General features: G+C 40.3%; 2 protein-coding genes and 1 non-coding gene across 6 annotated transcripts; all 3 read left to right on the top strand.

The window, feature by feature from the left end:
- The first annotated feature begins 550 nt into the window (after positions 1 to 550).
- Positions 551 to 5,613, top strand: rab42a (RAB42, member RAS oncogene family a). Its single transcript, XM_067508844.1, is given in 3 exon segments — positions 551 to 597; positions 599 to 904; positions 2,254 to 5,613. Coding segments are annotated over 3 exon segments (795 nt in total). The 3' UTR covers positions 2,696 to 5,613.
- A 1,975-nt stretch (positions 5,614 to 7,588) lies between these two features.
- Positions 7,589 to 7,722, top strand: LOC137103586 (U11 spliceosomal RNA). The gene has a single exon (XR_010911544.1). It is a non-coding gene; the product is annotated as a U11 spliceosomal RNA (small nuclear RNA).
- Positions 7,723 to 8,153: 431 nt separating this feature from the next.
- Positions 8,154 to 23,523, top strand: gmeb1 (glucocorticoid modulatory element binding protein 1). 4 transcript variants are annotated; one of them, XM_067508798.1, is made up of 11 exons: positions 8,154 to 8,306; positions 10,176 to 10,368; positions 10,600 to 10,652; positions 10,798 to 10,913; positions 12,608 to 12,711; positions 14,248 to 14,396; positions 16,377 to 16,502; positions 16,631 to 16,768; positions 17,037 to 17,174; positions 19,671 to 20,552; positions 21,586 to 23,523. In XM_067508798.1, exons 2-10 carry the CDS (start codon positions 10,241 to 10,243, stop codon positions 20,522 to 20,524), a joined length of 1,806 nt encoding a protein of 601 aa, XP_067364899.1. In that variant the 5' UTR covers positions 8,154 to 8,306; positions 10,176 to 10,240; the 3' UTR covers positions 20,525 to 20,552; positions 21,586 to 23,523. The 4 variants fall into 4 exon arrangements, with proteins under 4 accessions (XP_067364899.1, XP_067364906.1, XP_067364880.1 ...); XM_067508805.1 differs by lacking the exon at positions 21,586 to 23,523 and having other exon boundaries at positions 17,052 to 17,174; positions 19,671 to 20,921; XM_067508779.1 differs by lacking the exon at positions 21,586 to 23,523 and having other exon boundaries at positions 19,671 to 20,921.
- The last annotated feature ends 4,281 nt before the right edge of the window (positions 23,524 to 27,804 follow it).

Here is a 27,804-nt window from a genome sequence, read left to right as displayed (position 1 = left end):
TGAGCGCCCCTCCCCCTCCCTTGTACGTAAGAGTTGCGAACCGAGAGTTTAACATCAAACTAAAAGCACTTTTTCGTGTAGAAGAAAATAACAGATGTGAGACATGAGAAAAGAAAATGAGACACAAACCTTCACAGCACAGTGAGCTCGTAGGGAGGCGTCTTTAATCTACTTCAGAACCACGGACAGCAACCCGCTGATCGAATGCTTGTGGTTTTGAGAGATCTGCAGCGCAGTTAGTTCCATACTCAAATAAACTGTTGCACAATACTGCTTTTTATGGCCATATGTCAGGTACACTAATAGATTTTGTAGACGAAAACATTGTCTTACTTGTCATTAAAAACGGTAATACTTATACTGCAAAAACAGGTAATCACTATGTCTAACTTGAAGCTCACATGCTCTGAAAAACCGAACCCTGCTTCCTCGTGGCTTGAAATCCCTCTTATCTGTAAGTCCTTTCATAACACACAATTGCCTCGTTTACGGCAGCGACAGGCTGAAGGTAGTCATATCCCGTGTAGTAGAGCATATGTAACGCCATCACATGATTGCTGCGGTCGCTCTGTGCTCCGCGTCTCTTCCTGAGCAGCAGCAGCGGCAGCGGTGCTTCATGTAAACACGCCGCGCACAGGGCTTTGTTTCCCCACACACTCTCCGCTGGTCTCCCCTCCTCTAGTCATGCCATGGATATTTTGTGGCAATACCAGTTCCGAATCATATTACTCGGGGATTCGACAGTGGGGAAGTCGTCGCTGCTGAAGCGTTTCACGGACGGTATTTACAGTGATGTGGCGGATCCAACGGTCGGGGTGGATTTTTATGCCCGCTCGCTTGATATCGAGCCTGGGGTGAAAATAAAGCTTCAGCTCTGGGACACGGCGGGCCAGGAACGATTCAGGTAGGAAACATTAAAAAGAAAAAAGAAAAAGACTGCAGGCTCAGTGGAACCATGGAATTGATCAGGCCTATGTAACGATCATTCATCACCGAGATGGTCTGTCGTTAAATATGAGAGAGGCCTGGTTCGCTGTCGTCTTGATAAGCCCCATTAAATGAAATGAAAGTATGTCCCCTCTTTATTGTGGTGTAATCAAATAAGTGCAAGACTTGACTGTGTTGTGGACAGCAGTAAAAAGGGTCAGGAGAAGATTATTGGCCTCGATCTCATGGTGCCCTGGCCTAAAAGCTGTGAAAATCGAGTTGCATCATTGCATTCACTCATAGATGATAGGCAGCCTCCCGATATTCAGGCCCCTGTTTAATTCCCTAAGACTCCGGTTCTACAGTGTACAGGGCAGCACCGGGATGCCAAGCCAAACTACATCTTGTTTATGTATTAATCTGCCCTGTTGCTTCTTCTGCTTCATGTGTCCCTCCTGTCACGGATAATTTCCTTTGAACCACATCCCTGTCTGGAGGAGCAGCGCTCCTCTTAGATCTGCTTTCTCTTTTGATGCTCAAGCTTCTGAGGGTGGTTTCCTTCAGGCTTCACCACTCTTAAGTTTTTCACTTGTTTTCAGTGGAGCCAGTCGGCATTTATTTTATTTTTTTTTTATCTCCTTTATGCGTGGATTAGAACTGGTCTGTTTAAATAAATGTGTGTTTGGGCCATGAGGGAAAACGTCCCATAGTCCAGGGATTGAGTTTCGAGAGATCCTGTGTTTAATGTCTAGGCTGTGGTAATTTGCTGAATGTCATGTGTTAAAACATAGTTTTACTGTAGTCCTGCAGTGCATCTTGCAATGAGTTCATAGTCTGTGAGTAAACTGAACTGGATCAGAACTAAACATTAAAAAATTAACAAATTAAAAAAAAAACTGTGGAAAATGATCTGCTGTGTGTGATTTTAAACATGTTTTACTTTGGTGTGAGTACAATGACTTAGACTTACAATAGCACAATACTTAAAGATCTGAGACCAGTCCAGTGACCTAAAGACCTGGAAGAAAAAAATTTAAATCACACATTCTGACTTAGTAAAATCTCAGAACATTAAAAACTGAATAGGACCGATTCATATAAGCAAACGCTGTGCCATTTTAACTTTTAGAGACCATCAGCTTGGACTTGTTTTGACTGATATGACTTAACCTTGTTTAGGGTTTAACTAACTCGATTGAGACCTACTTAAAAACAGTTACACAAAGAACTCAAAATAATCACAATTTCAAAGGTTAAATTATTATTTTTGTCTGAGATGCTTTTATATTCCCCGGCTAACATCTCCTTTATTGATCTACCCACCAGGTCCATCACAACATCATATTATCGAAACTCAGTGGGTGGGCTGTTAGTTTTTGATCTCACCAATCGCAAGACCTTTGACCATGTGAGGGAGTGGCACAAGGAGGTGAGTGAGCACATCCTGCCTCACCACATGGTCTTCATCCTCATTGGTCACAAGAGTGACCTTAACAAAGACCGCAAGGTGAGCAGGGATGAGGCAGAGCAGCTGGCAGCCGAGCTGGGTATCCGCTATGTGGAGACATCCGCCAAATGCAACAGCAACGTGGACCGGGCCTTCGAGCTGCTGACCAGAGACATCTATGAGCTGATGAAGATGGGGGAGATTGTCACCCGTGATGGCTGGGACGGTGTGAAGAGCGGCCTGACAGCAAAGGTCCTCTACCCGGCTGAGGAAGAAGAGGAACTAGCTGGCGCGACCACCGAAAAGGGCTGCCAATGCTGACTGAGAGCTCTTCGTGTCCCAACACTGTCCTGTCACACCGAGAGTTCACCTCGTCTCACAACCGTCCATCTAAAGAAAGTCACTCAGGCTCAGCACCCTGTGATATCACCATCCATCACTTCCTCACCTCGTGCTTTGTGGTTTTATCAGTAGGCTGTCCTGACTACTGGGATTCAGGGGGCTTGTGTACATCCTGATGTATATCTTGTAGGAAAGTTGTCTCTCTAAATTTTTGTGGTGTAGCATGAGCCAAGCTGCTTTTGGCCCTGTGTGGTTCAGGAAATAGTTCAGTGTAGAGGTGATCAGGCCTTAGCTCCTTTTACAGCCCTGAAGTTAATGGACTACTGAGACCACCGAAGGTACAGTTAAACCTGTGGACTTTGGCTCAATGTGGTCTGGCATCACTCTCATATAATAAGGCACTAATGTGGGTTTCTACTTGTCAAAGTTTGTGCAATGCTTTCCCTGCTATCTTTTGTGACAGATAATATTGTAAATAATAGTGAACTCTATAGAGATGACAGCTAACAGGTCACGTTAAGCTATTTAATCAATAGTGTGGACAGACACTGCACTCCAAGTGTCACCATATAAAATCAATGTGCTTCTCCTGCTACTGTAAACTGTATGTTGCACTTGCGCCAAACCAACTTAAACCTTTGACCATTCTGTGGACAGAGGAGTTTTTGTAAAAAAATACTACTAATATTAAGAGACAATATCAAGTTAAGGTGTATAGATAATTATAGGCCACTGTAATTAGATATTTGTAATAGAGGATTAAGAGGAGCAAGCAACCAAGTAAGGAAGAGATTCATCTTTCAGTCATCAGGCCTTTAATGTCATTGTGAGTGACAGATGTGATAGATGTGTTTCAAACATCTGCTTCCATTTAAAAAATAAATTAGAAATTAATTTGGTATGTGCCACCTCATAAAAACCAGTTACAAAGGTGGATATGTTGCTGATGTATTTTATGTTGGACCTGAGGTATAAGAAATTAGGTAATTTCAGTTTGAAAAAAGTTATTTAGTTAGGATCAGCAGTCCACCAACTATGAGATGAAATCGAAGCACCCACACTAGGCTTTGGCAAGGGACCGTCATGTCATTCCTTGACAAGACCTTAAAAAAATAGTTCAGCATTTTGGGAAATATGCTAATTTACCCTCTTTCTGAGAATTAGATGAGAGAGTTTATAAATATGCATTTAGGTGGGAAATAGAGCACCGAGGAGGTTAGCCTTGCTTAGACTAAGACTATAGGCAATGCCAGACAGCTGGTCTGATTGTCTGCAGTGACTAAGGGCCTGGATACCCAAGCCGACTGTGAGCCGACTACTGTCAGCCATTGTTGGGCTGTCGAGAAGCATCCATAGTGCAGTCTGTCCAACAGTCTGTCCAGCACTTTGACCATGATTCAGACACCAATCAGCTGCTTTTTGGTGGCTTTGACATGCTGAATTGGCATCGGTTTGTCGGTGAGAGAGACCACACTGATTGGCTCCGAATCAGTGAATGAAATTAGACAACTGCATTAACAACACAAGTATAATATGTAGATTCTTATCAGACACACCCTTGATTAAAAATACTTACAAACCATCTGTGGTGAGTGAGAGTGGTGAGAAACTGACGCCTCTTCTTTAGCACAGTTTGTACACATGGGCCCAGGTCTTCCACTTTCTCTTCCTTTCATGCAAGAGCCGAACATGCAGCATTACACTGCTCTTGTGTCTTCTGTTCAAGCGCTACTTGGCAGCCCAGTCAAAAGCGATGCTGTGTGCTACTTTGTAAGCTTTAGAGATGTTAGTATGTGATTTTTTTTCACTCATGCTAAGCCAGACTAGCAGGATCCCTCTGTTTCTAGACTTCATGCTGAGCTAGGCTGGTCAATTCAGCTAAGTTGGAAAGACTGATAAGAAAGTGGATTTGCTCCAAAAATGTAGAACTAATTCCTTAAAGCCATTAGAGTGGTATTTCACAATGAATGATTTCAATCCTACTTATCACAAACATCAAGTGTAAAGCTCCAAATTCCTTTTGTTAATTATGTAATGTTGAGATACAACTGACATAACTTTTGCTTTTACACTGGTAAGCGTATTTCTGGTTTAGGCATTTGTATGAATGTCGGCCCTACTGGAGCCTGCTGTTCAAAGCAGTGAACTAAATTTAGGATGAATGCTTGTCTGGACACACAACAAACACAGAGGATCATGTATGCTCTCAAGTCTCCAGGGTCATACGACGGCAGACCTTATTAATCTGTTCTTTACCAGCCTGAAAGGTACAATAGACTACAGTGCAGCTCACCTCACCTTCCCCTGTTCATTCACCTTTCACCAGCATCACACCAAAACATCTGTTCACACACAAACTGTAAACGAGATTATGCACTCTACAGTTTTTGCTTTGCATTCATGCTGACTTTGTCTTTTTAATAAATTTGATAAAGACTGTGTGGATGATCCAGTGTGTGCTTGCAGCTTTGGTAAGGAATGTATTCTGAAACATGCACCATCCCTTTATTTTTTACTTTTCTGTACAAATTCAAAGTATTATTATTGTTGGTAAACCACCTCGTGTTAAATACAGTCTACTATATATTTGTTTGACAATCAAACATTTCATATTCATAGTGAAAGTGAGGACATCTTCACAGAGGTGCTACGCCTTGAGATATACTTAAACATTCATGCAGAAATCATTTGACAACCTATCTGACTGTGTTTATTAGCCTACTTCAACTACCTTTAACACTTCTGTGTCTCACATAAACAGGGTTAAATAGTATATTGCTTTAATTTGTATGTTAATAATGTGCTGTTGGCAAAGAGTTCCCCAATGTGAAAATGACAGATGTGCAAACACTGATTAAATGTAAAGGACAATACTGGAAAAATTAAAAGAAATAATATTTTGAGGGACTTGTTCTTTGAGAGGAAATGTGCTTTTTTTCCCCCCTCATCAGCCATTAGCAGTCGTGGGTATGTACACCATTGATCCAAAACAGTGCTAAATGTAAGAAATTATGATGATGTTAATGATGATGATGATGATATTGTTACTGAACATTCTGTTCACATCCAGCCTCTCTCTTACTGTAATCTGAAAAGAGTAGCTTCTAGTTTGTTTTTGGAAAATGTACGTATTTGCCTTCCTTCTGAGAGTCAGGTGAGAAAGAAGATTGATACCACTCTCATGTCTGGTTGTTAACAAAAGGACTGAAGCCAGGTGGTGATTAGCCAAGCTTTGCATAATATTTGCACAAAAAAAGAAGCAGTTGGCCTAGGTATGTCTAAATTTCAAAAACTCAACCATCAACCACTGTAAAGCCAACCAAATTAATGCTAGTTTATATATAATGTTTGTTTAAATGGAAATATAAATATTTTTAATTGCAGGCAGATTATAACTAAGGAAATATTTCTTGAAAAATTATACTTGGACGTAGTGTGGTCAAGATCTTCTTGTTGCCAGGTTTACTAATATGGTACTTATACACAGGCTAATACTAAAGCATGTACTGTAAAGATGGATGAACTGTGTATCAAGATTTTTTTTTCTCTAGGTAGTGAGCTTTATTGGCGTTAGCATACTTGTAACATTTATGAAAAACTAAGCTAACCACATTCTAGCTTCAGCCATGTACTTAACATACAGATAAAATGCTGATAACAAGCTTCTTGGCTCACTCTCAGAGAAACAGGTCTCAGAGATACAGGTCACGAAGACCTGTTTAAGGTATAAGGTAATTTCCCAAAATGTTTTACTATGCCATTAATAGTGTGTATTTGTGTTATCTCCTGGGATGATGAAACAAATCCACTGATTAGGCTTCTGTGCCAAGAAGCAGCTGTTAGATTTGCAGGACAGTATATAGCACAAACCTGAACAGCTACTAATCTCCATGTTCACATTTCACAGCTTTATTGAATAAATGTTATTTATTTTATATATCATGTATAATTAATTCTCTTAATTGATGTGATTTTATTGATTGTTTAAAAAATAAACAAATAGATGTCCAATGAAACATGTTTGCCAGACTGATTTTTAGGGGGGATCTGGCGCCCTCTTCTGGCTGATCAGAGAGTGCTCATGTTGACCTAGATTCGATATTTAATTGTCTTAATAGTAAAGATTGGAACAAGGCCTTTTCTTTTATAGACATTTAGAAATATCGGTCATGTCCGTTTTTAAACAAAGCAAGAATTAGATTTCGTTATTCCAAGTGAGAAATTGCTACAATCAGTCCCAGCAAATTCAAATTCAATGAATTCGTTCTTAAGTTCTCGCAGCATGGATAAGGCATTTAAACAACAATTAGAGAAAAATTATAGAAAATACAAGTTGAATAAATAGGTTAAAGTCGTTGCTAAATGTGTATTGATATCAACTGTCTCTTTGGGAGCAGCCTGTTTGGAAGGTGTATCATTATAACTTCAGTATTTCTAAAATCCTTACTATGGCCTGCTATTTATTTGTCCTTTTATTTCCTTTGTCCCATTGTATTTGAGGGCCAGAACACCAAACCTACAGAAAACCTTCATGGCTTCGTGTGTATTTTGAGCTACAATGGTCGATTTCCCCATATTACAGTGAACGCGCCACTAATGCGCCGAGAAAAACCAATGAGAGCCACTAATAGTAGGTTTCCCCGCCTTTTTTCTACCCATCATGCTCTTCGACGGTCAAAGTCTCACAACCAAATTGGTGAAATTGCTTCAATATTGGGCTTATACGTAAAGAACAATTGTTCTTACACATTAGCATTACGTTAAAAAAGGCAGAAATAATATGACTGTGTAAAGTCATAGTAAAAGTCGTGCACCCCTAAGTGAGGTACATGTTGCCTTGGATCAGTCAGTGGGCTCGTTAGAAGTGGTGTTAAAAAGGGCTTCTGCCGTGATTGGCACAAGATGGGTGGGGATTTCCACTCTTCTTGCGGAATCGCCATCAAGAGATTTCGGAAGCACAATTTTTAACCCAGGGGATGCTGGTGATCTCATGTCCCGGCGCCCCGCTTATCAAATGTTTAATGACAAAACAATTAATCTGGAAATCTGGACGTTGAGTTTATACAACGCTCTAGCGTGTAGTATATGAATATTCGGGATTGGTAACAGTAACGTTTCCATGGCACAATGTCAAAACAAACCAGTTTCGATTTGCTCGATCTAAACTTTGCACATGAGTTTCAATCTTGCCTCAATCAAACCTCAATCAATCTTATACCAAAGCCTTCTGTGTGCAAAACATATATTTAAATGTGTCACAACGTCGGCCTTGCACGAAAGAAACACTGTTATTTACGTACTCTAATGAGAAATTGACATCAAGGATTAACGTTACCAAGGATGTTTTTTTGTACAATCCTTAGGATACAAATTATATATTAAGTGAATGTACCATCGTAAAATGACGTTCACCGTCGCATTAGAAAGCTAACGAAACCGATTGCTGTAAGTAGCAGGTCAGTTTTGTCAGAGTTTACAAGAGCGTGAAAACAAGGCGAGCGCTGTTCAGCAGGAAGTCAAGCTACAACTGTGAAGTGCGCATGTGCCGCAGTTCTCCACTAACTAGGGATGTGTTTCTGATCATAAAACGGTAAGCACAAGCTAATTTCTAAACATATCCATTTAATTTTACGCGGTTACAAAATATCAGCCGTTCTTACGACACTAACGGTCGATTTAGACGGGGTTTCGGCTGTATTTCGCGGAGGGGTTCAGCCAGCTAGGCTCGTTCAGAATGGAGGGGCAACGCCGTCGCCGTGCCGTTGTTTGCTGTACGTGCCGCCGCACAGGGAGACGTCATTTTGAGGGGGAGCGGAGAGTTAAAATGCAGAGTTACGAAGGGACGTACGGTTCATAGACAAGCGGCGCGTAACCGTCACACTGTAAATGCAAAGCTTTACCCGTCTCGGACAGTATAGTTCCCAATATTGTCCAAATTCCCACACGTCAAGTTACGCCCTTGCGTTAGCCACAATGGCTACCGTCGAGCCTAGCTGTATGGATGTCTACAGCGAAAAGCAACGAACTGCCCGCCGCGCTCGTTAAAACCCACCCAACTTTAGAGAATACGCTTTTTAAAAACGGCGAAACGGATGTAACTTAGCGCCAGTGTGCTCATTTATGCTCTGCGCGCTTGACAGTTAGCATCATTCTAAATCGCGCAAAACTGCGGTTCTTGTGCCCCAGTGCGCGCGGAAGCCCCCCCCCCCCCCAAATAACGTTACATTTTGTTTTATTATTAACAGTTTTAAACACTAAACTGCATTGACAATTATTTTTTTTAAATGGGCCATGTCAGTATTATATTCTGAATTTTGGTGTAAATGTAGCTACCATCAGCGTTAACTCTTGTGGAGACCACCTAACTGTTATTTGTAAATGTCGATGTTTTACATTGACCTCAGTCAACCGGTTAACGGCTGCTTCTGCGCGCATTTTGTTCACAGACGTGAGGAGGTTTTGGGTTGTTGTTTTGTAAAAATTTAACGTTAGTAGACATAACTTTCAACTTAAGCCAGGTTGATCTTACTGGTCATGTAGGCGGGCAGAAGAACGTTAAAGCAACAGATTTCTGAATGAAATCTGGTGTGTGGATATTTTAGTTCAGCTCGAGAGATTTTAAACATGTTAAGCGAGCCTGGGATGTCTTCCCCTAAAATGGACAATATTAGGGCTTTTTCCAGCTGTTCTCTACAGTTTGTTGAAAAGTTCACTTAGGAAATTACTAAATGATAACCAGCGTTTCTAAACACTAAAGGATTTAACAACTGCACTTGGGGCTCTGTTTTCGCTATTTGTTACCGGTGCAGTGTGATTCCTATTTATTCCCAGCCCTGGTCCTCAGGGACCCCTTTGCCCTGCTGGTTTCCCAACTAGTCCTTCACTACCCAGTGTATTTCGACTGGATACAGGTGTGTTCAGTCAATCAGAAGCTGAAGATATCGTAGGTAAGGGTGGAGTGGGGGAAGACAAAACTTTGGATTGACTGAACACACTTAATTCGCAGTGGGTAGGGTACTAGAGGGGACTGCCTACTGATGGTGGCTGTAAATCACTGGCTAGAGTAGTTATCCACAGACCATAGTGTCAGTTGCTCAATCCCAGTCCTCCCTGGCTGAATGTTGAACACCGTGAACCCCAAGTTGCTCTTGGTGTGTCAGGTGAGCACTTTGCAAGGCAGCCGCCATCACTAGTCTGTGTGTGTGAATGCGCGAATGAGAAAGCAACATTATAATTCACTGTAGATAAAAGTGCTAAATAACCAGATTATTTACCATTTACTATGTTTGATAGGGCTGGTCAAGAACCAGGAAACCACTGTTGTATGTGGAACTCAACAGATCTTTACTTCAATAAACCAAATACTTTTGAATCTGTTGCTCTGTTACTTTCTTTGACACATTTAAATCAGAAAAATACATTTGCATCATCATTTGTTTTTCTATTCCTCCTTCTTCAGATGAACAAAATCCTGGATAACTGTTATATGGAAGCAGCCCCCATCTCAAACCCACTGTGACTGTGATGGCGACCACCAACGAAGTAACTGTGTCTATGGGGGAGGTGGTGATGGTGAAGGCTGATAGTGAGGGTGACCCCCATGATCCTAATAAGACCCAGGTCATCCTCCAGCTACAGCCAATCACCACTGGGTATGTACTAAAGCAAGGTGTAAGCTATTTGTAATTGTGGTTTAGGCTGCCATGAAATCACAGTAAAGTTTCATCAAAGAGTATACAGCTAAGAGAGTTAAAGGCATGGCTGACAATCAGCCACTATTACAAAAGAGTTTTTCTCCCACTTTGACACTAAATAGGCAGATGGCATTCTCTGTACTACCAAGAAGAAATGTAAAACAACATTTTTATTTATTTTTTTTCCAGAGAAGAATCCACTGAAACAGATGCAGCCGTCATGGCAGTCGAAGCACATCCAGGTAAGAGATTATCAGAATGATGTTTGGACAAATTGAAAATGTAGTGATGTGTAGCTTTTACTGACAGTTTCGCAATTTAAAAATTTCCCTCAATGTCTTAACATTTTTAAATGTTGTGTGTGTCTCTGTTTCTTATTTTTTTTAGAGCAAACTGAGGGAGAAGAAGTTGAAATTGGCTGTCCCATTACATGTGGTGACTGTAAAGCTGTGTTGCTATTGAAGAAATTTGTGTGCCCGGGCATCAATGTAAAATGTGTAAAGGTTGGTATTTAGTGTGGTTTTTAAGTCCAAATGAAGCTATGTGGCAGCTGTAGCAGAGTTTCACTATTAGTATGCAAACACATTGAGAGTGAAAACCTTTACAGAAAAGACTGTTACCAGTGGTTGTCTCTAACCACTACTGTACATCCCTAGATGGCAACTAGGTCATTCAATAGTCAGTCACTCCAGAAATAATGTACTGCAGACATGAGTCTGCAGTATAACAACAGAATAACAACAGCAGAATAACAACATCGTACAACCTATTTATTTCTTCTCACTTGTAATTTGTACCTTTCAAATAGGTGTATGTTGTAGTTGAGTACAGCTTTCAGTGAGTGTGCAATTGTTTACTTTATCATTAAAAATGACTATGTATATTCCCTTTATGCTTCAAAAAACATTTTTGTAAACATGTTATGACAGAGTTGTATTAGACCAGCTTGTAAGCCTGGTGTCATTGAAACTGTAATGAGCAGCTAAGTACAACAAACATTCAGAGCCATAATTAAATATTGAATCAGCCATCACTAGGGCATATGAAAGAAAGATGAAACAGTAGAAATAAGTAATTTAGCCGGTAAATTGCAGAAAAAAGCGTTTTTCGAAACTGTTGAAGTGACAGCAGAGAGGATCTGCAAGTCAAGTACTGAATTTAGCATCCTCAAGAAGGCCAGATGAACGGCTTTCGGCTTGTCAGTTTAGCGTGTTCCGAACGTTGATTTGGGATGTGTTTTTACACTGGATGCCCTTCCTGCCGCAATCCTACCATTTTTATCCAGGCCCGGCACGAAGGTGGAAATTGGTGGCTGGGTGGCACCACACCTGGTGGGGTGGGATTCAAACCTACAGCTTTCTGCTGATTTGTCTGATTTGTTAATCAATTATTTTATTTTATGCCACTTGGACATTTATTTTCAAAATAAATTTGAAGATCAACCCTTTGAGACACATTGTCTGATGTTGAAGGGTTGGGGGTCTTCAAACACATAAAACATAAAAAGAGCCAGGTACATGTTGCTTTAATTTAATTAATTTAAGAATAGAGGATGTGATTTACTGACCTACTATGGCTGAATGAATGAAAAAGAAAAAACTGAAATATCAAATTGGCATAAGTATAGAAATTCTTTGCGACAATACTTGAAATTTAGCTCAGGTGCCTCCTTTTTCTCTTGATCATTGCTGAGATGTTTCTATACCTTGACTGGAGTCCACCTGTGGTAAGTTGAATTGATTGGACATGATCTAGAAAAGTACATACCTCTGTATAGAAGGCATCACAGCTTACTGTATCAGTGCAAAAGCCATGAGGTCAAAGGAACTGCCTCCAGAGCAGAGAAACTGCATCACTTTGGGGAACATGGCAGGAACTTTTTAAAAACAGAATTATTTGTCAGCATCCATAGGTAAAGGATAATGACTTGAGTTATATTGTGACAATTGAATTTTGATATAAGGTGAAATTTAAAAAAAAATGCTGTCATAACATTTTTACTTATTGCCCAGACCAAGTATATTTTATTACATTGTGGTAATGGTACTAAAACATAGAAGTACATCATCCACTAGACTTCTGCTACCTCTATTACTAAAGGGCACTAGGAACAGTACAATAGGATGCATTACTGTATATATAGCATGTCAATGCTTCTTTTAGCTGTTTGTGGTGTTTATCCTCTACTATTTACTAGTATGAAGACCAGCTCATCAGCCCTAAACAGTTTGTGCACATTTCTGGGAAAGCAACTCTGAAAGACTGGAAGAGAGCCATCAGGATGGGTGGAGTCATGCTAAGGTGAGGGGACTTTTTTATTTTTGGATTAGTGAGCCAAAAGCGTGAGCTATTTTTCAGTAGTGCTGAGTTCATTGGATAACATCCATCCATCTATCTTTAAATTAGTCATAATCGGTTTTCATGCAAGATCCGATAAATGCAATGCTCCTTATGTAGTGAGTTGGGACTCATACATCTGGAATAAAAATCCAAGATTAACTGTGTGTAGCTAACTAGACAATATTGTGTCACCTCTGAGTAGAGAATGAATTGGGTCTCATATTTCTATCTGAACCTGACCTGAGAGTGAGGCTGTTCCGCTTGTCTGGCATTTTTCCAGTACATCCTGCCTTCCTTCTATATCCATCCTACTAGGTTTTCACAAAACGCCCATCATTTTTAAAAGTTTTGTTAGGTTGCAGCCTCACTACAATCTTAGTAGTGAGGCAATATGACAAAGTGAAAACAGAATTTTAGAAATGTTTACAAATTAATGAAAAAGGAAAAACTCAAAAAATTTTATTGACGTATTCAGACCCTTTTCAGTAACACTTGAAATTTAGCTCAGGTGCCTCTTATTTCTTTTGATCATTGCTGAGATGTGTCTACTCCTTGACCACCTGTGAGAAATAAAATCGATTGGGTGATTTGCAAAGGCATACACCTCTCGTTCTCACATCTGAGAATGGATGAAAACCTTTTACATAGCCCTCAGAGCCAACGGTTCACCTTCCAACATGACAACAATCCTAACCACACGTCCGTTGTCTTGGCTGTGTACAGGAGTGGCTTCGGAATTATTTAATGTTCTAGAGTGGTTCAGACAGAGCCCTGACTTGAACCCTATTGAACGTCTCTGGAGAGACCTGAAAATAGCTGTTCGCCAACAGTCCCCATCCAACACTAAGCTTGAGAGGATTGGCAATGAAGAATTGCAGAATATCTGCAAATCCAGGTGTGCAAAACTTGTCATGTCATACCCAAAAGCACTTGAAACTGTAATGGCTGCCAAAGGTGCTTCAACAAAGTACTGAAGAAAGGGTCTGAATACATGTGATATTTCTGTTTTTTTATTTTATTACCGACTTTTCAGAAAATTTCTGGGGGGGGGTCTAAAAACCTAATGAAGGAACTGTAGTTGTCATGCGCCTAACCAAAAAATAAGACAAAAAAAGAAACATGAATTGATGCTGTCTGCTTTATAATTCTAAATATTTACAGTTATGTCTAATGTACTTGACCGAACCGAACCCTAACCACAAAATGATGTATTAATTTCCGTCTGAACCCGACCTGAACCATCAGGTACCGACAGGTACTCTAAATGTAGCTGATGTTGCTCCACGTCTCCTGGTGTTTTCAGGGTTTGCTGCTACATAAAAGTGGCCAAGAAAAAGTAATGCAGGTCATCCTTTTACAGTAGATAAACACATAAAAGTGCATATAATAAACCAAACAGTCGTTATGAATTGCCTGCCTATTATTTCACAAATCACAGAACAGCAAGTTTTTCCTTAAATCCCACTAATCATGTTTACTTCCTGATTTGCTTGCCAGAAAAATGATGGATTCAGGTCAGCTTGACTTCTTCCAGCACAGCACACTGTGTACCAACACATGTCGCAGCACCAAGTTTGACCTTTTAATCAACAACGCACGGCTCCCTCCTGACGGAAGTGGACTTACCACACCCACGTCCTCTCAAGGTGAGAACACGCCAAGGTCATGAGTTAACGATGCCAGTTTAAAAGATCATTTCAATCATTTTCTAAATTAAGCCTGTTTTTAACTATGACAATACAAACGCTAAAACCCACATTGCATTTTCTCTCTTCAACGTATACATTTGTCAGCTGGGAGCTTGTATTAGCTATTTAGTTGGCGCCATAGACGTCCATTTTTGTCCAAAAACTGTAAAACAATAAATCCGCTACAGAGGCACTGCTCTTACAGGTGACACATTTCTTCATTCCATCAATGTTAATGCTAGTTGGGTGGTTAATTGTTTCATCAGGAGCTTCAAATCAGCATCAGTTTCACCAGAAGCCTGCTATGCATGCTGTGAAATCTAAAATTCTATAATTCCTAAACACCGCACTTAGTTAACTTCTCATACTACACCGAACTACATCCATTTTATATTCATTAATTTTGGTGGCAATCTCTAACTTGTAAAACGTTAAGGATTAAAGTGTGCAGTACCAAGGTGTGGCAATGTCCAGGCCAGCAAACTCTGTACATGTTTTGCCATAATTAATATTATCAGTAATTGAAAATACATTGTTTTCTTAGTGGAGTACTTTTATTTTTGTACTTTAAATAAATTGTCAATAATCTGCTTAGTACTTTTACGTGAGTAAATTATTTTAAATGGTACATGTAGTGGAGCCTTTTTTTTTTTTTAGCACATTTTTATCTGTTTTGGGCGACTGTGGCTCAGGAAGCAGAGCAGTTGTCCACCTATGCCACGATTGTTGGTTTGATTCCTTTCTCGTCCTGTCTCGTGTCAAAGTGTCCTTGAGCAAAACACTGAAACCCAAATTAGTTGGTCCCGGTGAGTGCAGTGTGGGAGCGAAAGGGTGCTCAGAGTGGCCATGCTGGTCCTGTTCCTCTCTGACATTATTTAGACCTCCAGTAGTAATGTTGTGGTTGATCAATGTAGGGTTGTAGTTAGGACAAGAAGTTTAATACAATTCATATACAGTCCTGTTTAAAATCATAGTAACGGTAGGGCTCATTAATTTGTTTAGGCTCTAAACTAAAGTCATTCGGGTTTAAGATTAAAACATGGATAATGATAATGAACAGTCCTAGTTCTAAATAGTTCTAAATGATGACTGGATTTTTCTTTAAAGACTGTATTTGTTAAAAAATGATAACATGAAAATCAGACATAGGTCTATAGGGAAAAGCATGTCACCTTGAATTTCCTCCTGAGAAAGGAGGAAAAACAATCAGAACCAATGCACAAACACTGGACATAGCCAATACAACAAAGTAGAATGTATAAAGAAAAAAGCTACTGTTGTACTCAGCAGCATCCACAGAACAGGTCAGCACTGGAAAACCACAACAGCTGATGAGAGAGACGTTGTGAAAGCTGAGGAAAAAAAACTCCAAAACATCAGTTTGTGACATCGGCAACAACCTCCACGGAGCACAAGTGCAGGTATCACAATCCACCATTTGAAGAAAACTTCACGAGCAGAGAAACATAATCTTTTGAACCCAAACATCTTGAGTCTTCAACCAAAACATACAACTTTACCTTTGCTGTTCCAATGTTTTTAATGGGGATTGTACTGGACATATTCCTCAAATTAGAACAATAGGAAGCAAGCTGAAAATAAGTGAAATTGCCCTTTAATGTTAGCTTCAGTCCCACCTCACCATGTTAAAGACACTATGTAAATGCATAGTACAAGCAATAAGCCTTATATCATTTATCAACGGCTTTCGTGTTCCGCACATTGATTTGGCATGAGATTTTTAAGCCTGATGGCCTTCCTGCCGCAACCCTTCCATTTTTATCTGGGCTCGGGACTGGTGGCTGGGTTGAGATTTTATCCCGCTGCCGCTTGTATCCCAACCCAATACTCTAACCATTGAGCCACCAGGCTCAGCAAAACCGATCAAACATTGTGTTGTCTTGTGTACAAACACTTGTTCTTCTATGTGAATTGCAGCTCAGGTGGTTCTGGGTAATGGTGGCGCACTGGTCCAGGACAGAGCAGACACACTGAGTGGGAAAGGGGACTGGAGCTCTAACTCACTGGACTCTGAAGACAAGAAGGAATCCAGTGAGATCTCAGGTGACAGACAGCAAACACTACAACACATGTGAATTATTTTGCACTAATAGCTTGTTGTGGAGATCATACATAGGTAAAGGCAGCACACCTGCAACTGAGATTTCTCTGTGGGTTCTATCTGTCCACAGAGGACACACTGAACTTCTGGAAAGGCATTGCTGATGTTGGTCTGCTGGGTGAAGTAGTGACCAATATCAGTACTGAGCTGCTGGAGATGCTGAACAGTGTGCAGCAGCAAAGGGAAACCGCTGCCTTACAGGACACAGGTACAGATCATTGCTAATATGCAGTGGTTGTAGTGGAAACTTCATTGTCATAACACTGGAAATGGAAATGGAAAGAAAGAACAAATTCAACTGCTGTTGGAAGATAATTGAAAAAAACATCAGAAGGCTTTTAAAATTGCTACAGTTAGATTCTGTACAACAAATAATGACCGAAGTACTTCATTATTCCTTGTGTACAACATCTGAATTTGTTCCTCCTTTCTGACTGACCAAATGACTCTTTGATTGATTGCCGCACTGATCCCAGATTCCTGTCTGGTAGAGGTGGCGGTGCTCAGTAATCTCGCCCAAGTGTTTGGTCTGCTCAACTCAGTCAAGAGGATCTTGGAGAAGAGAAAACATCAAACTGATCCCAGCCAGGAGCAGATCCTCAGCACAATCATCAGTGAGTACAGAACACACACGTGGTTCTGTGTCAGGTGGTATCAGTCCATCTCTGAGTTGATACAGTTTTGGAAGGACACTGTTTTAAACTTATAATAATATTAATAATTCATTTTATTTATAAAGCCCTTTACGTTTGTTGACAAATCTCGAAGTGCCAGACAAACAGATTAAAAGAAAGAATAAACCACAAAAAAAGTGAAGCATATAAAGCATAAAATAACAGCATAAAAAAAACCCATAATGATCACTTTAAAATGTTTTACTGAACAGAGAAGTCTTTAACCGTTTTTTGAAACAGTCCACAGTCTGTGGTGCCCTCAGGTTCTCAGGCAGAGCGATCCAGAGCCAAGGAGCAGCTGCTGAGAAAGCTCGGTCCCCCATTGTTTGGAGTTTGGTTCTGGAGGGGTAGAGCCGATACGTGTTGGTGGAACGAAGATGTCTTGTTGTAGTTTGTGATGTAAGGAGTTCTTTAAGATATTGTGGGGCATTTCCATGGACGCACTGGTGCGTAAGTAGACAGAGTTTGTATTCAATGCGAAGGTGGATGTGGAGCCAGTGAAGTGTTCAGAGAACAGGAGTGATGTGCTCATTTTTCTGCACCCTCATAAGGACCCTGGCAGCACTGTTTTGAATGTATTGGAGCTTTTGGTAACAATTAGAAGGGCTTCACTTTAGGTGCTGTTCAGCTGAAGGAAGTTCTCTGCCATCTACGCCTCAATGTCCTCCAGGCAACAGGTGAGAGTTGATGGAAGTGTAGGTCAGCTTGGGCTCAATCTCACGTAGAGCTGAGTATCATCAGCGTAGCAGTGGAAGCCGACTCCATCCTTGCCAATGACGTGGCCTAGCAGGAGCATATAGATGTTGAAAAGGGTTGACCCAAGAACCGACCCCTGTGGCACCCCACAGATGAGCAAATGCGACTGAGATTTGGCATCCCCTAGGGCCACATATTTAGCTCTATTAGTGAGATAGGACCCAAACCACCCTAGAGCAGTGCCAGAAAATCCAACAATATGCTGTAGAGGATGAAGGAGAATTTTGTGGTCAACTGTATCAAGTACGGCAGTGAGATCCAGAAGAATGAGAAGTGATGGTAAGCCCTGGTCAGCAGCCATTAGGAGGTCATTGGTGACCCTGACCAGGGCTGTCTCTGTGCTGTGGGTGGCGCAGAAGCCAGATTTAAATTTTTCAAACAGATTGTATATTTTGTCATCCATCTGTTCCACTTTCATTGACACAAATCACAGCCTTTATAATTTTTTTCAAACGTGGCACTTAAATGTTGACAATAATATGAACTGATTATATAATGGTGGTCAAAGGTAAAACACATTTGTGCCGGTAACTTTCACACTGCCACAAAATACACCAGTATCTTTTATTGAATACCTTTAAAGCCTTCACTGCACATATTATATCAGTCTGCATGGAGCTGAATGTAAACTGCAACATGCCTTGTTGGTCGAGGCATGCAACTATGGTTGTGAAATATTTTTTATTAGAAAAAAAGTGAAAAGGAGATGTCTATGATGACATTGATGCTTAACAACTGCACAAGGGATACATTTGGGATGAAATGCGAGTTTTACCTAAATAAACAAATTTCATTTTGGCACCAGCAGCTTCCTGTTCTCCCATTCTACAGTCTACAGGCTTTACTAGTTACCCTGGGGTTCCTTGTAACCTCCTGGACTATAGCACACCTTTCTTTTGGTGCAATCTTTGTCAGTTAACATCTCCCAGGGAGGGCAACAGTGGTGTTGAATATTATCCATTTGTACACAATCTGTCTAACAGTGGACTGCTTGAGTCCAAACTCTTTAGAAATTCTGTGTAGCCCTTTGCCTTTTGACTATCAACAACTGTTCCTCTGAGGTCTGCAGACATGACACACTTCTTCAACCCTGTGTTGTTAAGATCAGACTTTGATAGCAAAGACCCAGATTTATCTTCTTTAAATAAGGCAGGACCTCATTTGTTTAATTGGGTTCTTGTTATCAAGTTATAGGTCATATTAATGCAGAAATAGACATGAGTTCCCAAACTTTTAAGCATATCTGTTAGTCTCCTGTTTCACTTCATTGCTGGGAACATAAAAAGTGAAATAAATGTGCATGAAGAATTTTACTATCTCCTGCCAGATATCTGCAGACAAATCCAAACTAATTAAAAACAGTCTTCATATTAGAAGAGCAAGAACAATTAGAAAATGCTAACAGAACAGATCAGAGTAGTTCTTACTTAGCTACAAAAATGTAGTACAAATACATAAATTTCCTATGCATTATGTTATCTGAAGGACTTTTTCATCGAGAATCAGAGCAGTATTGTAACACATAGAACACAGAGTTTTAATACCATTCATGTAAATGCATTCCAAAAACTACAGTAGGAACTTGCATAGCAATTTAGAAGAAAATAAATGTCACATGCTGGTTGCAAGTTTACTCACTGCAGATTTTCAGTACTGTGTTATTTTGTTGGCTCTGTGCAGACCTGGAAGTGCAGTTGGAAGAGCAGAGGAAGCAGCAGCAGGTGCGAGCCCTTCTCTCCTCCCCACAACCTGCCAAAAACAAAACTCCCACCAAGCGCCAGACCAAGCGGCCTCGTCTCCAGCAGCCTGCCTCCACCACAACTCTCCTGACCTCCCCTATCAACCAGCAGGCTGCCCTGCAGCCGCAGCAGTTCACTGTTCTTTCTCCCATCTCATTGTCTTCTGTGAGTCAGCCATTCACCGTGGCAGGCCTGCCCATCGCCTCCTTGGCTCAGTCCTCCAACACTGTCACTTTGCTCCCAGCTGGCTCGCAGCTCTTCACCCGCTACATGGTGACTGGAGATGGAAAGGCGGACACCATCACTCTGCACCCATCCTCGGGCCTCACACTGGTCGGCACCACCGCCATGCAGGATTCCAGCCAGCTGGGCACAGTGGTGAGCCCAGTAGAGCTGGTACACTTGACACAGCAGGCCAGCAGTGCAGATGTGGTGCCCATAGAAGGCCAAGTGGTGGATGGAACCATGCTGGTGCAGCAGGAGGTGATGCAGGCTGAGGTAGAGGCCGGCCAGGACCACACAGTCATTGAGATTAACCCAACTCCGGTGGAGCAGGCAGTGGGGGTGATGGAGCTGCAGCTGAGTGGGGAATCAAGCAGAGACGGGGCAACTATGGTGGTCCAGAGCGGGATGGAGGTGACAATGGCTGCAGATGGGGAAGAGACGCAGTGCCAAGTTCAGGAGGCACAGACTGAAGGGGTTCAGGGCCTACAGCTGGATGGCAGCAGACAGTTGTCAGATGTACAGATAGTAGTGATAGGAGAGAATACTCAGGAAGAAAATAAAGTCAAATGAGGCACACCTATTTTATCCAGCAGAGCAGGTATGAACTCACACAGACTCATGAAACTGTTAATACACAGAATTTCCGAACCTTGGCCTAACACCAAGCACTAGGGTAGATATGTTTTTTTTGTTTGTTTGTTTTTTTGGAGTGTATGTACATGCTCTTCTCAACTGTTTGTAAATTTTTATTGAAGCAAAGAGGCATCACAACAAAGAATATACTGTATACTTCTGTTTGTTTTGTATTTAAAGGCTGGATCTGTTTAATTACAGCTTTGGTCTTATTTTTATAATTTTGGCTAGCATCAGTAATATTAACAGCATGCTGAGATTTGGGAATGTTAACATAAATAAGTCAAAGCATCCAAATAGTGAAAAACAGGCCAATAAACCTCCATTTCCATCATCTTTATGATTTAACCCTTGTCTACTGTAGTTCAGGTTATATAATTTAAAAGTATTATTATTTCAGATGCATTTATTTTCGGTTTTAGCTGAGAATATGAACAAAATCTGAGCTTTCCAAACCCTAGTCGTGGACCAGAGCCATGCCTTCACTTGCTGGCAGGCCATAATAAAGCAAGGGAAAAAGTACAATTATTAATTACCATTGACCTGGTTTATACTAAAGTATGTCATCAGTATTCACCTACTTACCAATCCATCTGTAAGGTGCTGTGTTCATATTAGTCATAAACCATCTACAAAGAAATAATGTTAGTTTGAAAGCACTGGACAGAAGGTGGGGGAGATAAAAGGCCTAAGCATTGGATGTACATACCTGGGATTCAGACTGAAAACAGCCCTGTGTTGAGCAGTGCAGGTGGTGTGTTTAACGTACTAGTTAGATAGTAACAGATTGCTTTTAAAGACTTATCACATGACAAAAGAAGAGAGTGCACTGTGCACTCACAGGCAGGATCTTACATCTGGAAAGTTATCATTGCTGTAAAAATTTTAAGTTTTCTATTCAAAGGCTGTGAGCTACGTAGAAATCATTTATCATTCATTCAAAGTACATTGACCAGCCACCACATTATAACTGAGTGAATTACACTATCTCATTATAGTGGCACCTGGAGGAAAGCACAAATATCAGAGTGACAAAAACCAAACTGCGATAACTACACAACAGGGTCAGAGCATCTCCACATCAGCGGGTCCTGCAGAGTGTTCACAGCATGCAGTGATCAGTACCAAAATAGTTCCAAGGAGGGAAAACGTGTGAATCATTGACAGAGAGTCATGAGCTCTCAAACCTTACTGATCAAATGGGAAGTGAAGGGCAGCAATCTGTGGTCCAATTCCACAGAGGAATTATTATATCACAAAGTGCTGAAAATTGTAATGCTGGCCATGATCAACAGGTTTTTATACACACAGAGCATCACAGCTTGCTGTGTACATGTGTACATATGTACTTCTGTAAATGCAGACCAGCCAGACTGCCCATGCTGACCCCCATCGCAAGAACCATCGGTCTGATTAAAAGCACGATCATGTACAAGGCCAGGTGCATGTGAAACATTTACCTGGGGAAGCGGTGGCACCAGGATGCACTATGGGAATCAATCCATGCAAGCTTCCCCGTGCAACTTACAATACGTAACGTACCAGAGAACACCTACAGAGGTCTTGTGGACTTCAACGCATTATAGCCGTTTTGACAGGAACCTGGCTGCAGACAAATTTCACAGACTGATCGCAATAAAGTAAAATTCCAGAAATAGCCGTTATTTCTGGAGGTTTGGCTTTTTGGGCTGTTTTGGAAGATTATCACCTTGACAAGTAGCTTACCCTAAAAATCTTTGTTTTAAGATCTCTGAACATGAACGTCTGGATAATGTCATCTACTTCCAGCAATCTGCCATCTTTGTCTTCAACCAGGTTCTGTATTTGGCTGTTAAGAGGGACCTAAACAATATTAAGCAGTTGAATTTAATGTTGTAGCTGGACTGTAGCATTTTTTCTTGCAGGACTAAATATGCTCTAAATACCACAATCAATTTGAATTCTCACATTGGTAGGGCAACAAATGAAACTTTTAGTTTAGTAACTGATTAGTAGTAATAATTTTGCTTGTTTTTAAAAACCCATGTGATCATTTCACCACTCATGTCTTTTCCCTTTGGACTTGTGTTCCCAGATCTCAGCTGATAAAAGTGATCACTAAAGTTAGGAAAATTCAACCAAAGGTGTAACAAATTCTCCTTTAAGCCTCAATGAACAACCTGAGGACTACAGGATGCACTCCACTCATAAATTTTCCATGCAGGGCTACAATGGTGCTGATTGTTCAGATCACATCCTCTTACGCTGACTCAGTAGCAGCAGGTTGTACAGCACCTGTATTGTCACACCCATTACCACTACCAGTGTTGGTGTAACCAGAGGCTCTGGTTTATTGCACTTGTTAATTGTCTGCTATGATGTAGTGTTGCATTCAAAACTGTATTGTTTTTGCACTGTGTGATGTCTTATTTAGGACAACCGGAAGATGTGTGCAGTGAAGCCTGACTTTGAATTTGGCCACACCATTGGGTGTGCAGAGTGTTTTTCCTCTCTGGACCTGTATTGCTAATGCACTTACTCTCAGTGATTTCTTACTACCTGATTTTATTCACAAATCCATTTCATTCTGAGTTTTCTCCACTCTTCCTTTTTTTTTGGTGAAAGTCTGTTGCTTTATCTCAGTATAATAGGCAGTATGAGCTACTGAGCTGATTGTTTAGGTCGATATATTAAAAACATTTAAACTTATCTATACTTAATGTAAAACTTGCCTGTATTTTACACTTGTAAAGTAGTGTTATATTTATTAGTTTTCAAACTAAAGAGAAGTGCAACCCTAAGGTGCAAATCTAGATGAGTTTCTGCTCTTGGCTATAGCTAACATCCACAAAGACCTATTCAAAACTTGGCATTTTCAATAATTTAACAGTTGAGCTTGTTTGTTTCCTGAGTTTGTAATGTGTTTTAATATTGAATTAAAGCAGAAAAAAGTTTCACCACCAGAGTGTGCTATGTGTTCACTCCACTTCAGCCTGAAACTGGAGATGAGGGCTGCAGCTGCTTTAATAGCTGCTGGAAATAGTCTGCTGCTGTAATCTCCGACTTCTCCATATGTCAGGCTTATTGTAGTGTATGGTGTAATCTGCACTGTTGTAGGGGCTGTCCGTGATGGGCAGGGCTCTCTGGAGGCTTAGCCGTGCTGACAGGGCACCAGGACTCTGGTTATTACATTCTTCTTTTCCTGTAGCCCCTAACACTCCCAGACAGGCTGTGTGAAGAGAAGGGTGTGAGGATTTGAGTTATACAAGCACAACCCAAAAGGCTGAAATGAACACCTAGGTGAACAGGTTTTGTGTGTGTAGTACAAAAGGGAAACATCCTGACACCATCAGCTGAATGTGAAGCAGTTGTGGGCCAGGTGAGGGCTAAAAGCTTGAGAAACTTAACCACAGGGGTCATTGTGTGGTGAAGGAGAAGAGGATGTGCTGTCCGAGTAAATTACAGAGGTGTTTCATAGGCTGTGGATTGGATTTCCTCACATGTTGTGCTCAAGACAAAGAAGACCAAACCAGCACAGACATCAGTTACATGTCAGAAATGTCTTCAAGACTCCTGGGGGGTTGAAAGGGTGTTAAAAGAGAGGACAACACGGCTGACATTTTGTCAGTATCCGTTTGGTTCTAGCAGGTTTAGCTGAGAATAGATCCGCCAGCATGACATCTTGTAGTCGGTGTATCTTACAGGCAGGATGTCTTCACGCTCTATCTATAGCATCAGAGGAGGAAAACAAACGCTGTCATCATATTCCAGCAGGTTAAACGCATATGCTTGACACAAAAATGAAGTGACGAGCCATGTGTTGAGGAAAGGGAAGGTTTTCCATTGATTTCTAATAATTTTCTTTTAGTTTTGGGGAATACTTATATAAGCTTGTACATTTACATATGCTGACTCTAAGCTAGCCTGTCAGTGAACTGGGACTTTTAAATCCATCATCACAAGACTTCAAAGAGTTATCTAATGCCTAGGTTTTTGAAATCCTGTCCCACTATTTTCCAAATCCTTTTTGTTTCTAGCAGTTAGGTTAACTTTCTAATTCAAAGCGCGCACGCACACACACACACATACATATATACACACAATTGTGATCATGTATGCATGCTTAGTTCATTTACTAAAGGCAGAATTGTGTGTGTGTGTGTATATATCTATATCTATATCTATATATATATATATATATATATATATATATATATATATATATATATATATATATATATATATATATATATATATATATATATCTAGATATATCTAGATATATATATATATCTAGATATATAGAGATATATATATCTATATATATATATATATATATATATAGAGAGAGAGAGAGAGAGAGAGAGAGAGATAGATACATATAAAATACACAATTGTGCCTGTAGGTGCTAATATAAGCATGCTAACATGCTCACAATTAGTGCAGGTGTCTCACAATTTAGCTACTTTTATGCAGTAAAAGATACAGTTAAAGACAACTTAATTTACCAACCTTAGATTTTGCCTAAAGCCTTATTGTTTTTGGCATTAATATTGCATTAATAGCATTTTTAGTTTTCCATGTGCTAGGGACATCTAACCTCCACAATGATTAAGCTGAAGTTTCTTCTTTCTTCCTCTACTTCTTTTTTGGTCTTCTTCTTCTCATTTTATTTTGTTCTTCCTCTTTTTTCTTCTTGTCTTCTCCTTTTTCTTCTTTCTTGGTATCTTCTTCTTGGTATTTTATAGCGCTTGGCAGTAGGCATATTGGGTGCATTACTTCCACTTCCTGCTTCAGAATGAGTGTTGACCAGAGATTAGATCCTACCCATTAAACCTGTCTCTCTGATAAATGAAAAGAAAATTTTGCTGCATGATCCATGTGACAGGTTAATTAATGTTTTATATTAAGATCCTGAATTCCTGCCTTCCTGAGTTCTTCTTACATTTGTTGTCATGTTCATATTTATTGCAAACCATGATTACAGCTACAACAGGCTCCTCATCCTGGCAGTGCTCACAAAAACCACTTGGATGAGGGTCTGATGCACAGAGCACTGTTAAGTGCCTACACCTGTGCCCAGGAGTGTACTAAACACCTGCCACAGTAAGTGGGGGTTAGGGAAAGAGGCTTTTTGTTTGTGGATTGTGCATCTTATTTTGCATTTATTTTGTGCATGTATAATAATAAGTAATTAGCAAACTGTCTGTAGTGTTGATTTGTAACAATCTGCACGATTTTAAGGGGGAACTTGCTATTTTTATTTTTTCCCTATTTTTATTTTTATATTTTATATCTATTTTGTAGATAAAACAAGAATTTGATTAAATAAACAGTGATCAACAAATTCACAAAGAATAATCCCAGTTTAATTTCTAGGGCCTGTGCACTGTAACTGAGCTACACTTCACCTTCAGCCTAAAGTGCCAATTATAGAGCAGCAGTGATGGCTGGAGCTGCTGCAAACATCCTATGGGCCATCTTCCCTTTTACTTTTGGTCTCTGTAGTATACAGTTTACTGATGCAATATTACAGAATTTCTGGGAAACAAAGTCTCTCAGGTTTTAAGTTGCTGTTGAAACTGTTCCTCGCTGCCTCCTGGGGTTGCCAGATCCTAAGATTTCCTGGAGTAGCTGTAGGGCACAGTGAGGCAGGTGTCACTGGAGGAAAAACCTTTGCCATCGTCACATATAAAACAATTCTAAAACCCCAAAGGTAGGTTCAAGAGGATGGAATGTTCCTTACACTCTGGATTGAAAAATGAAGAAAAAATACTGCAGATGTTGCAGTTCTCAGAGCCTGTAGACTGTCTTAATATAATTTTTTGTGTTTGCTGTAAAAATAATGGGCAAATCTAAAGATAAAGCAGATGCTGCCATGACTCATTTCCAGAGTTGTACAATCTTGTGCCTGAGTGTTACAAACCACTGTGCTGTTTTGGAGTCTTAATAAGCTTTTCAAACACACTCTGTGTGGACACACATCTCCTCTGTTTACGTTGTGTAAGTGTCTTGGCTGGCTCCATGTCTGGCGGTTAGAAACTGTTTAATGAGAAAATTCTCCCTGTGCCATCATTTCTCACCTGTATTTTAGGATCCATACTGTACAGTATAGTTGTTTGCAGCTGCTGGAGCCTGTACCTGTAACACTATTGTGTTCCAACACAATTTGGCAAGCTCTGGCAACAACATTGCTGCCTTTATAAAGTGTATAAAGTGTATAAGATGATGTCCAATGATTACCGCTCTTAGCATTAGAGGATAGATTTTTTTAGGTTTTTAGACAACAACAGAGATTTATGGCATCAATGGAAAATTCAATGTTGTATGGTGTGTGTGGACAATACTATTAATTTATAAAATTGCCTAAGTTATCCTTCAGGATCACCCAGTCTTATCTACTCTTAACAATGGAGAAAAATTGCATAGACAAGCCTATTCAGAAAGACTGTGCGATATCAAGTTGGCACCTCCTTGCAAGTGCAGGTGAAAATGATGAGACAGTAAACTTGAATTGTTCACTTATTGTGTAGTCTGTCATATCTATAAACCATTTTATGGCAAGTATTTATGACTGTACACTATAATCAAACAATAAGATTATCTTTTCAGATAAACCTTTGTTGTAGGTTTTCTTACTTCTGAAGTATTATCTTAAGTTCCACCTCAGCTCTCTAGTAGGGGGTCTCAGGGTGTGCAAAGGCCTTGTTACTGCAGCTTCAATAAAGCAATGCAAAATGTCAAGACAGAAGCAAAAAAAAACAAACAAACAAAAACAAAAAAAAACACCACATTGACAACACAGGTTACACATTTATATATGCTACAAACTACCGCCAGTCAGTTTAGCACCAACACTCTTTTACGACTGAGCCATGCTGTTGGAATATGTGCAGAATGTTGTTTGACATTGTGCTGCAGAAATAACTTCTGTCCAAAAGATGTGATCTTAATAGCAGTGAATGTTGCTCCAAAACCTGAATATATCATTCAGCATTACCCATGGTATTTGTCGTGCTATGCCATTATACACCCCACCACCATCACAGGTTCTGGCCTTTGACTGTGGACTAATAACAAGTCAGACGATCCCTCTACTCTTTAGTCGGGAAGATGCAGCCTCCATGATTTCCAAAAATAATTTCGGATTTCAAACCTTTTTATGGGGTTGTTTCTTTGCATGGTGCAGTTACATTTTTGGCTGCAGAGACGAACTGTGTTAACAGACAGTGGTTTT

The sequence above is a fragment of the Channa argus genome, chromosome 1, assembly GCF_033026475.1.
Source record: "Channa argus isolate prfri chromosome 1, Channa argus male v1.0, whole genome shotgun sequence".
Classification (NCBI taxonomy): domain Eukaryota; kingdom Metazoa; phylum Chordata; class Actinopteri; order Anabantiformes; family Channidae; genus Channa; species Channa argus.
The sequence above is the reverse complement of the archived record's forward strand: the minus strand, read 5'-3'. Positions and strand labels throughout refer to the sequence as shown.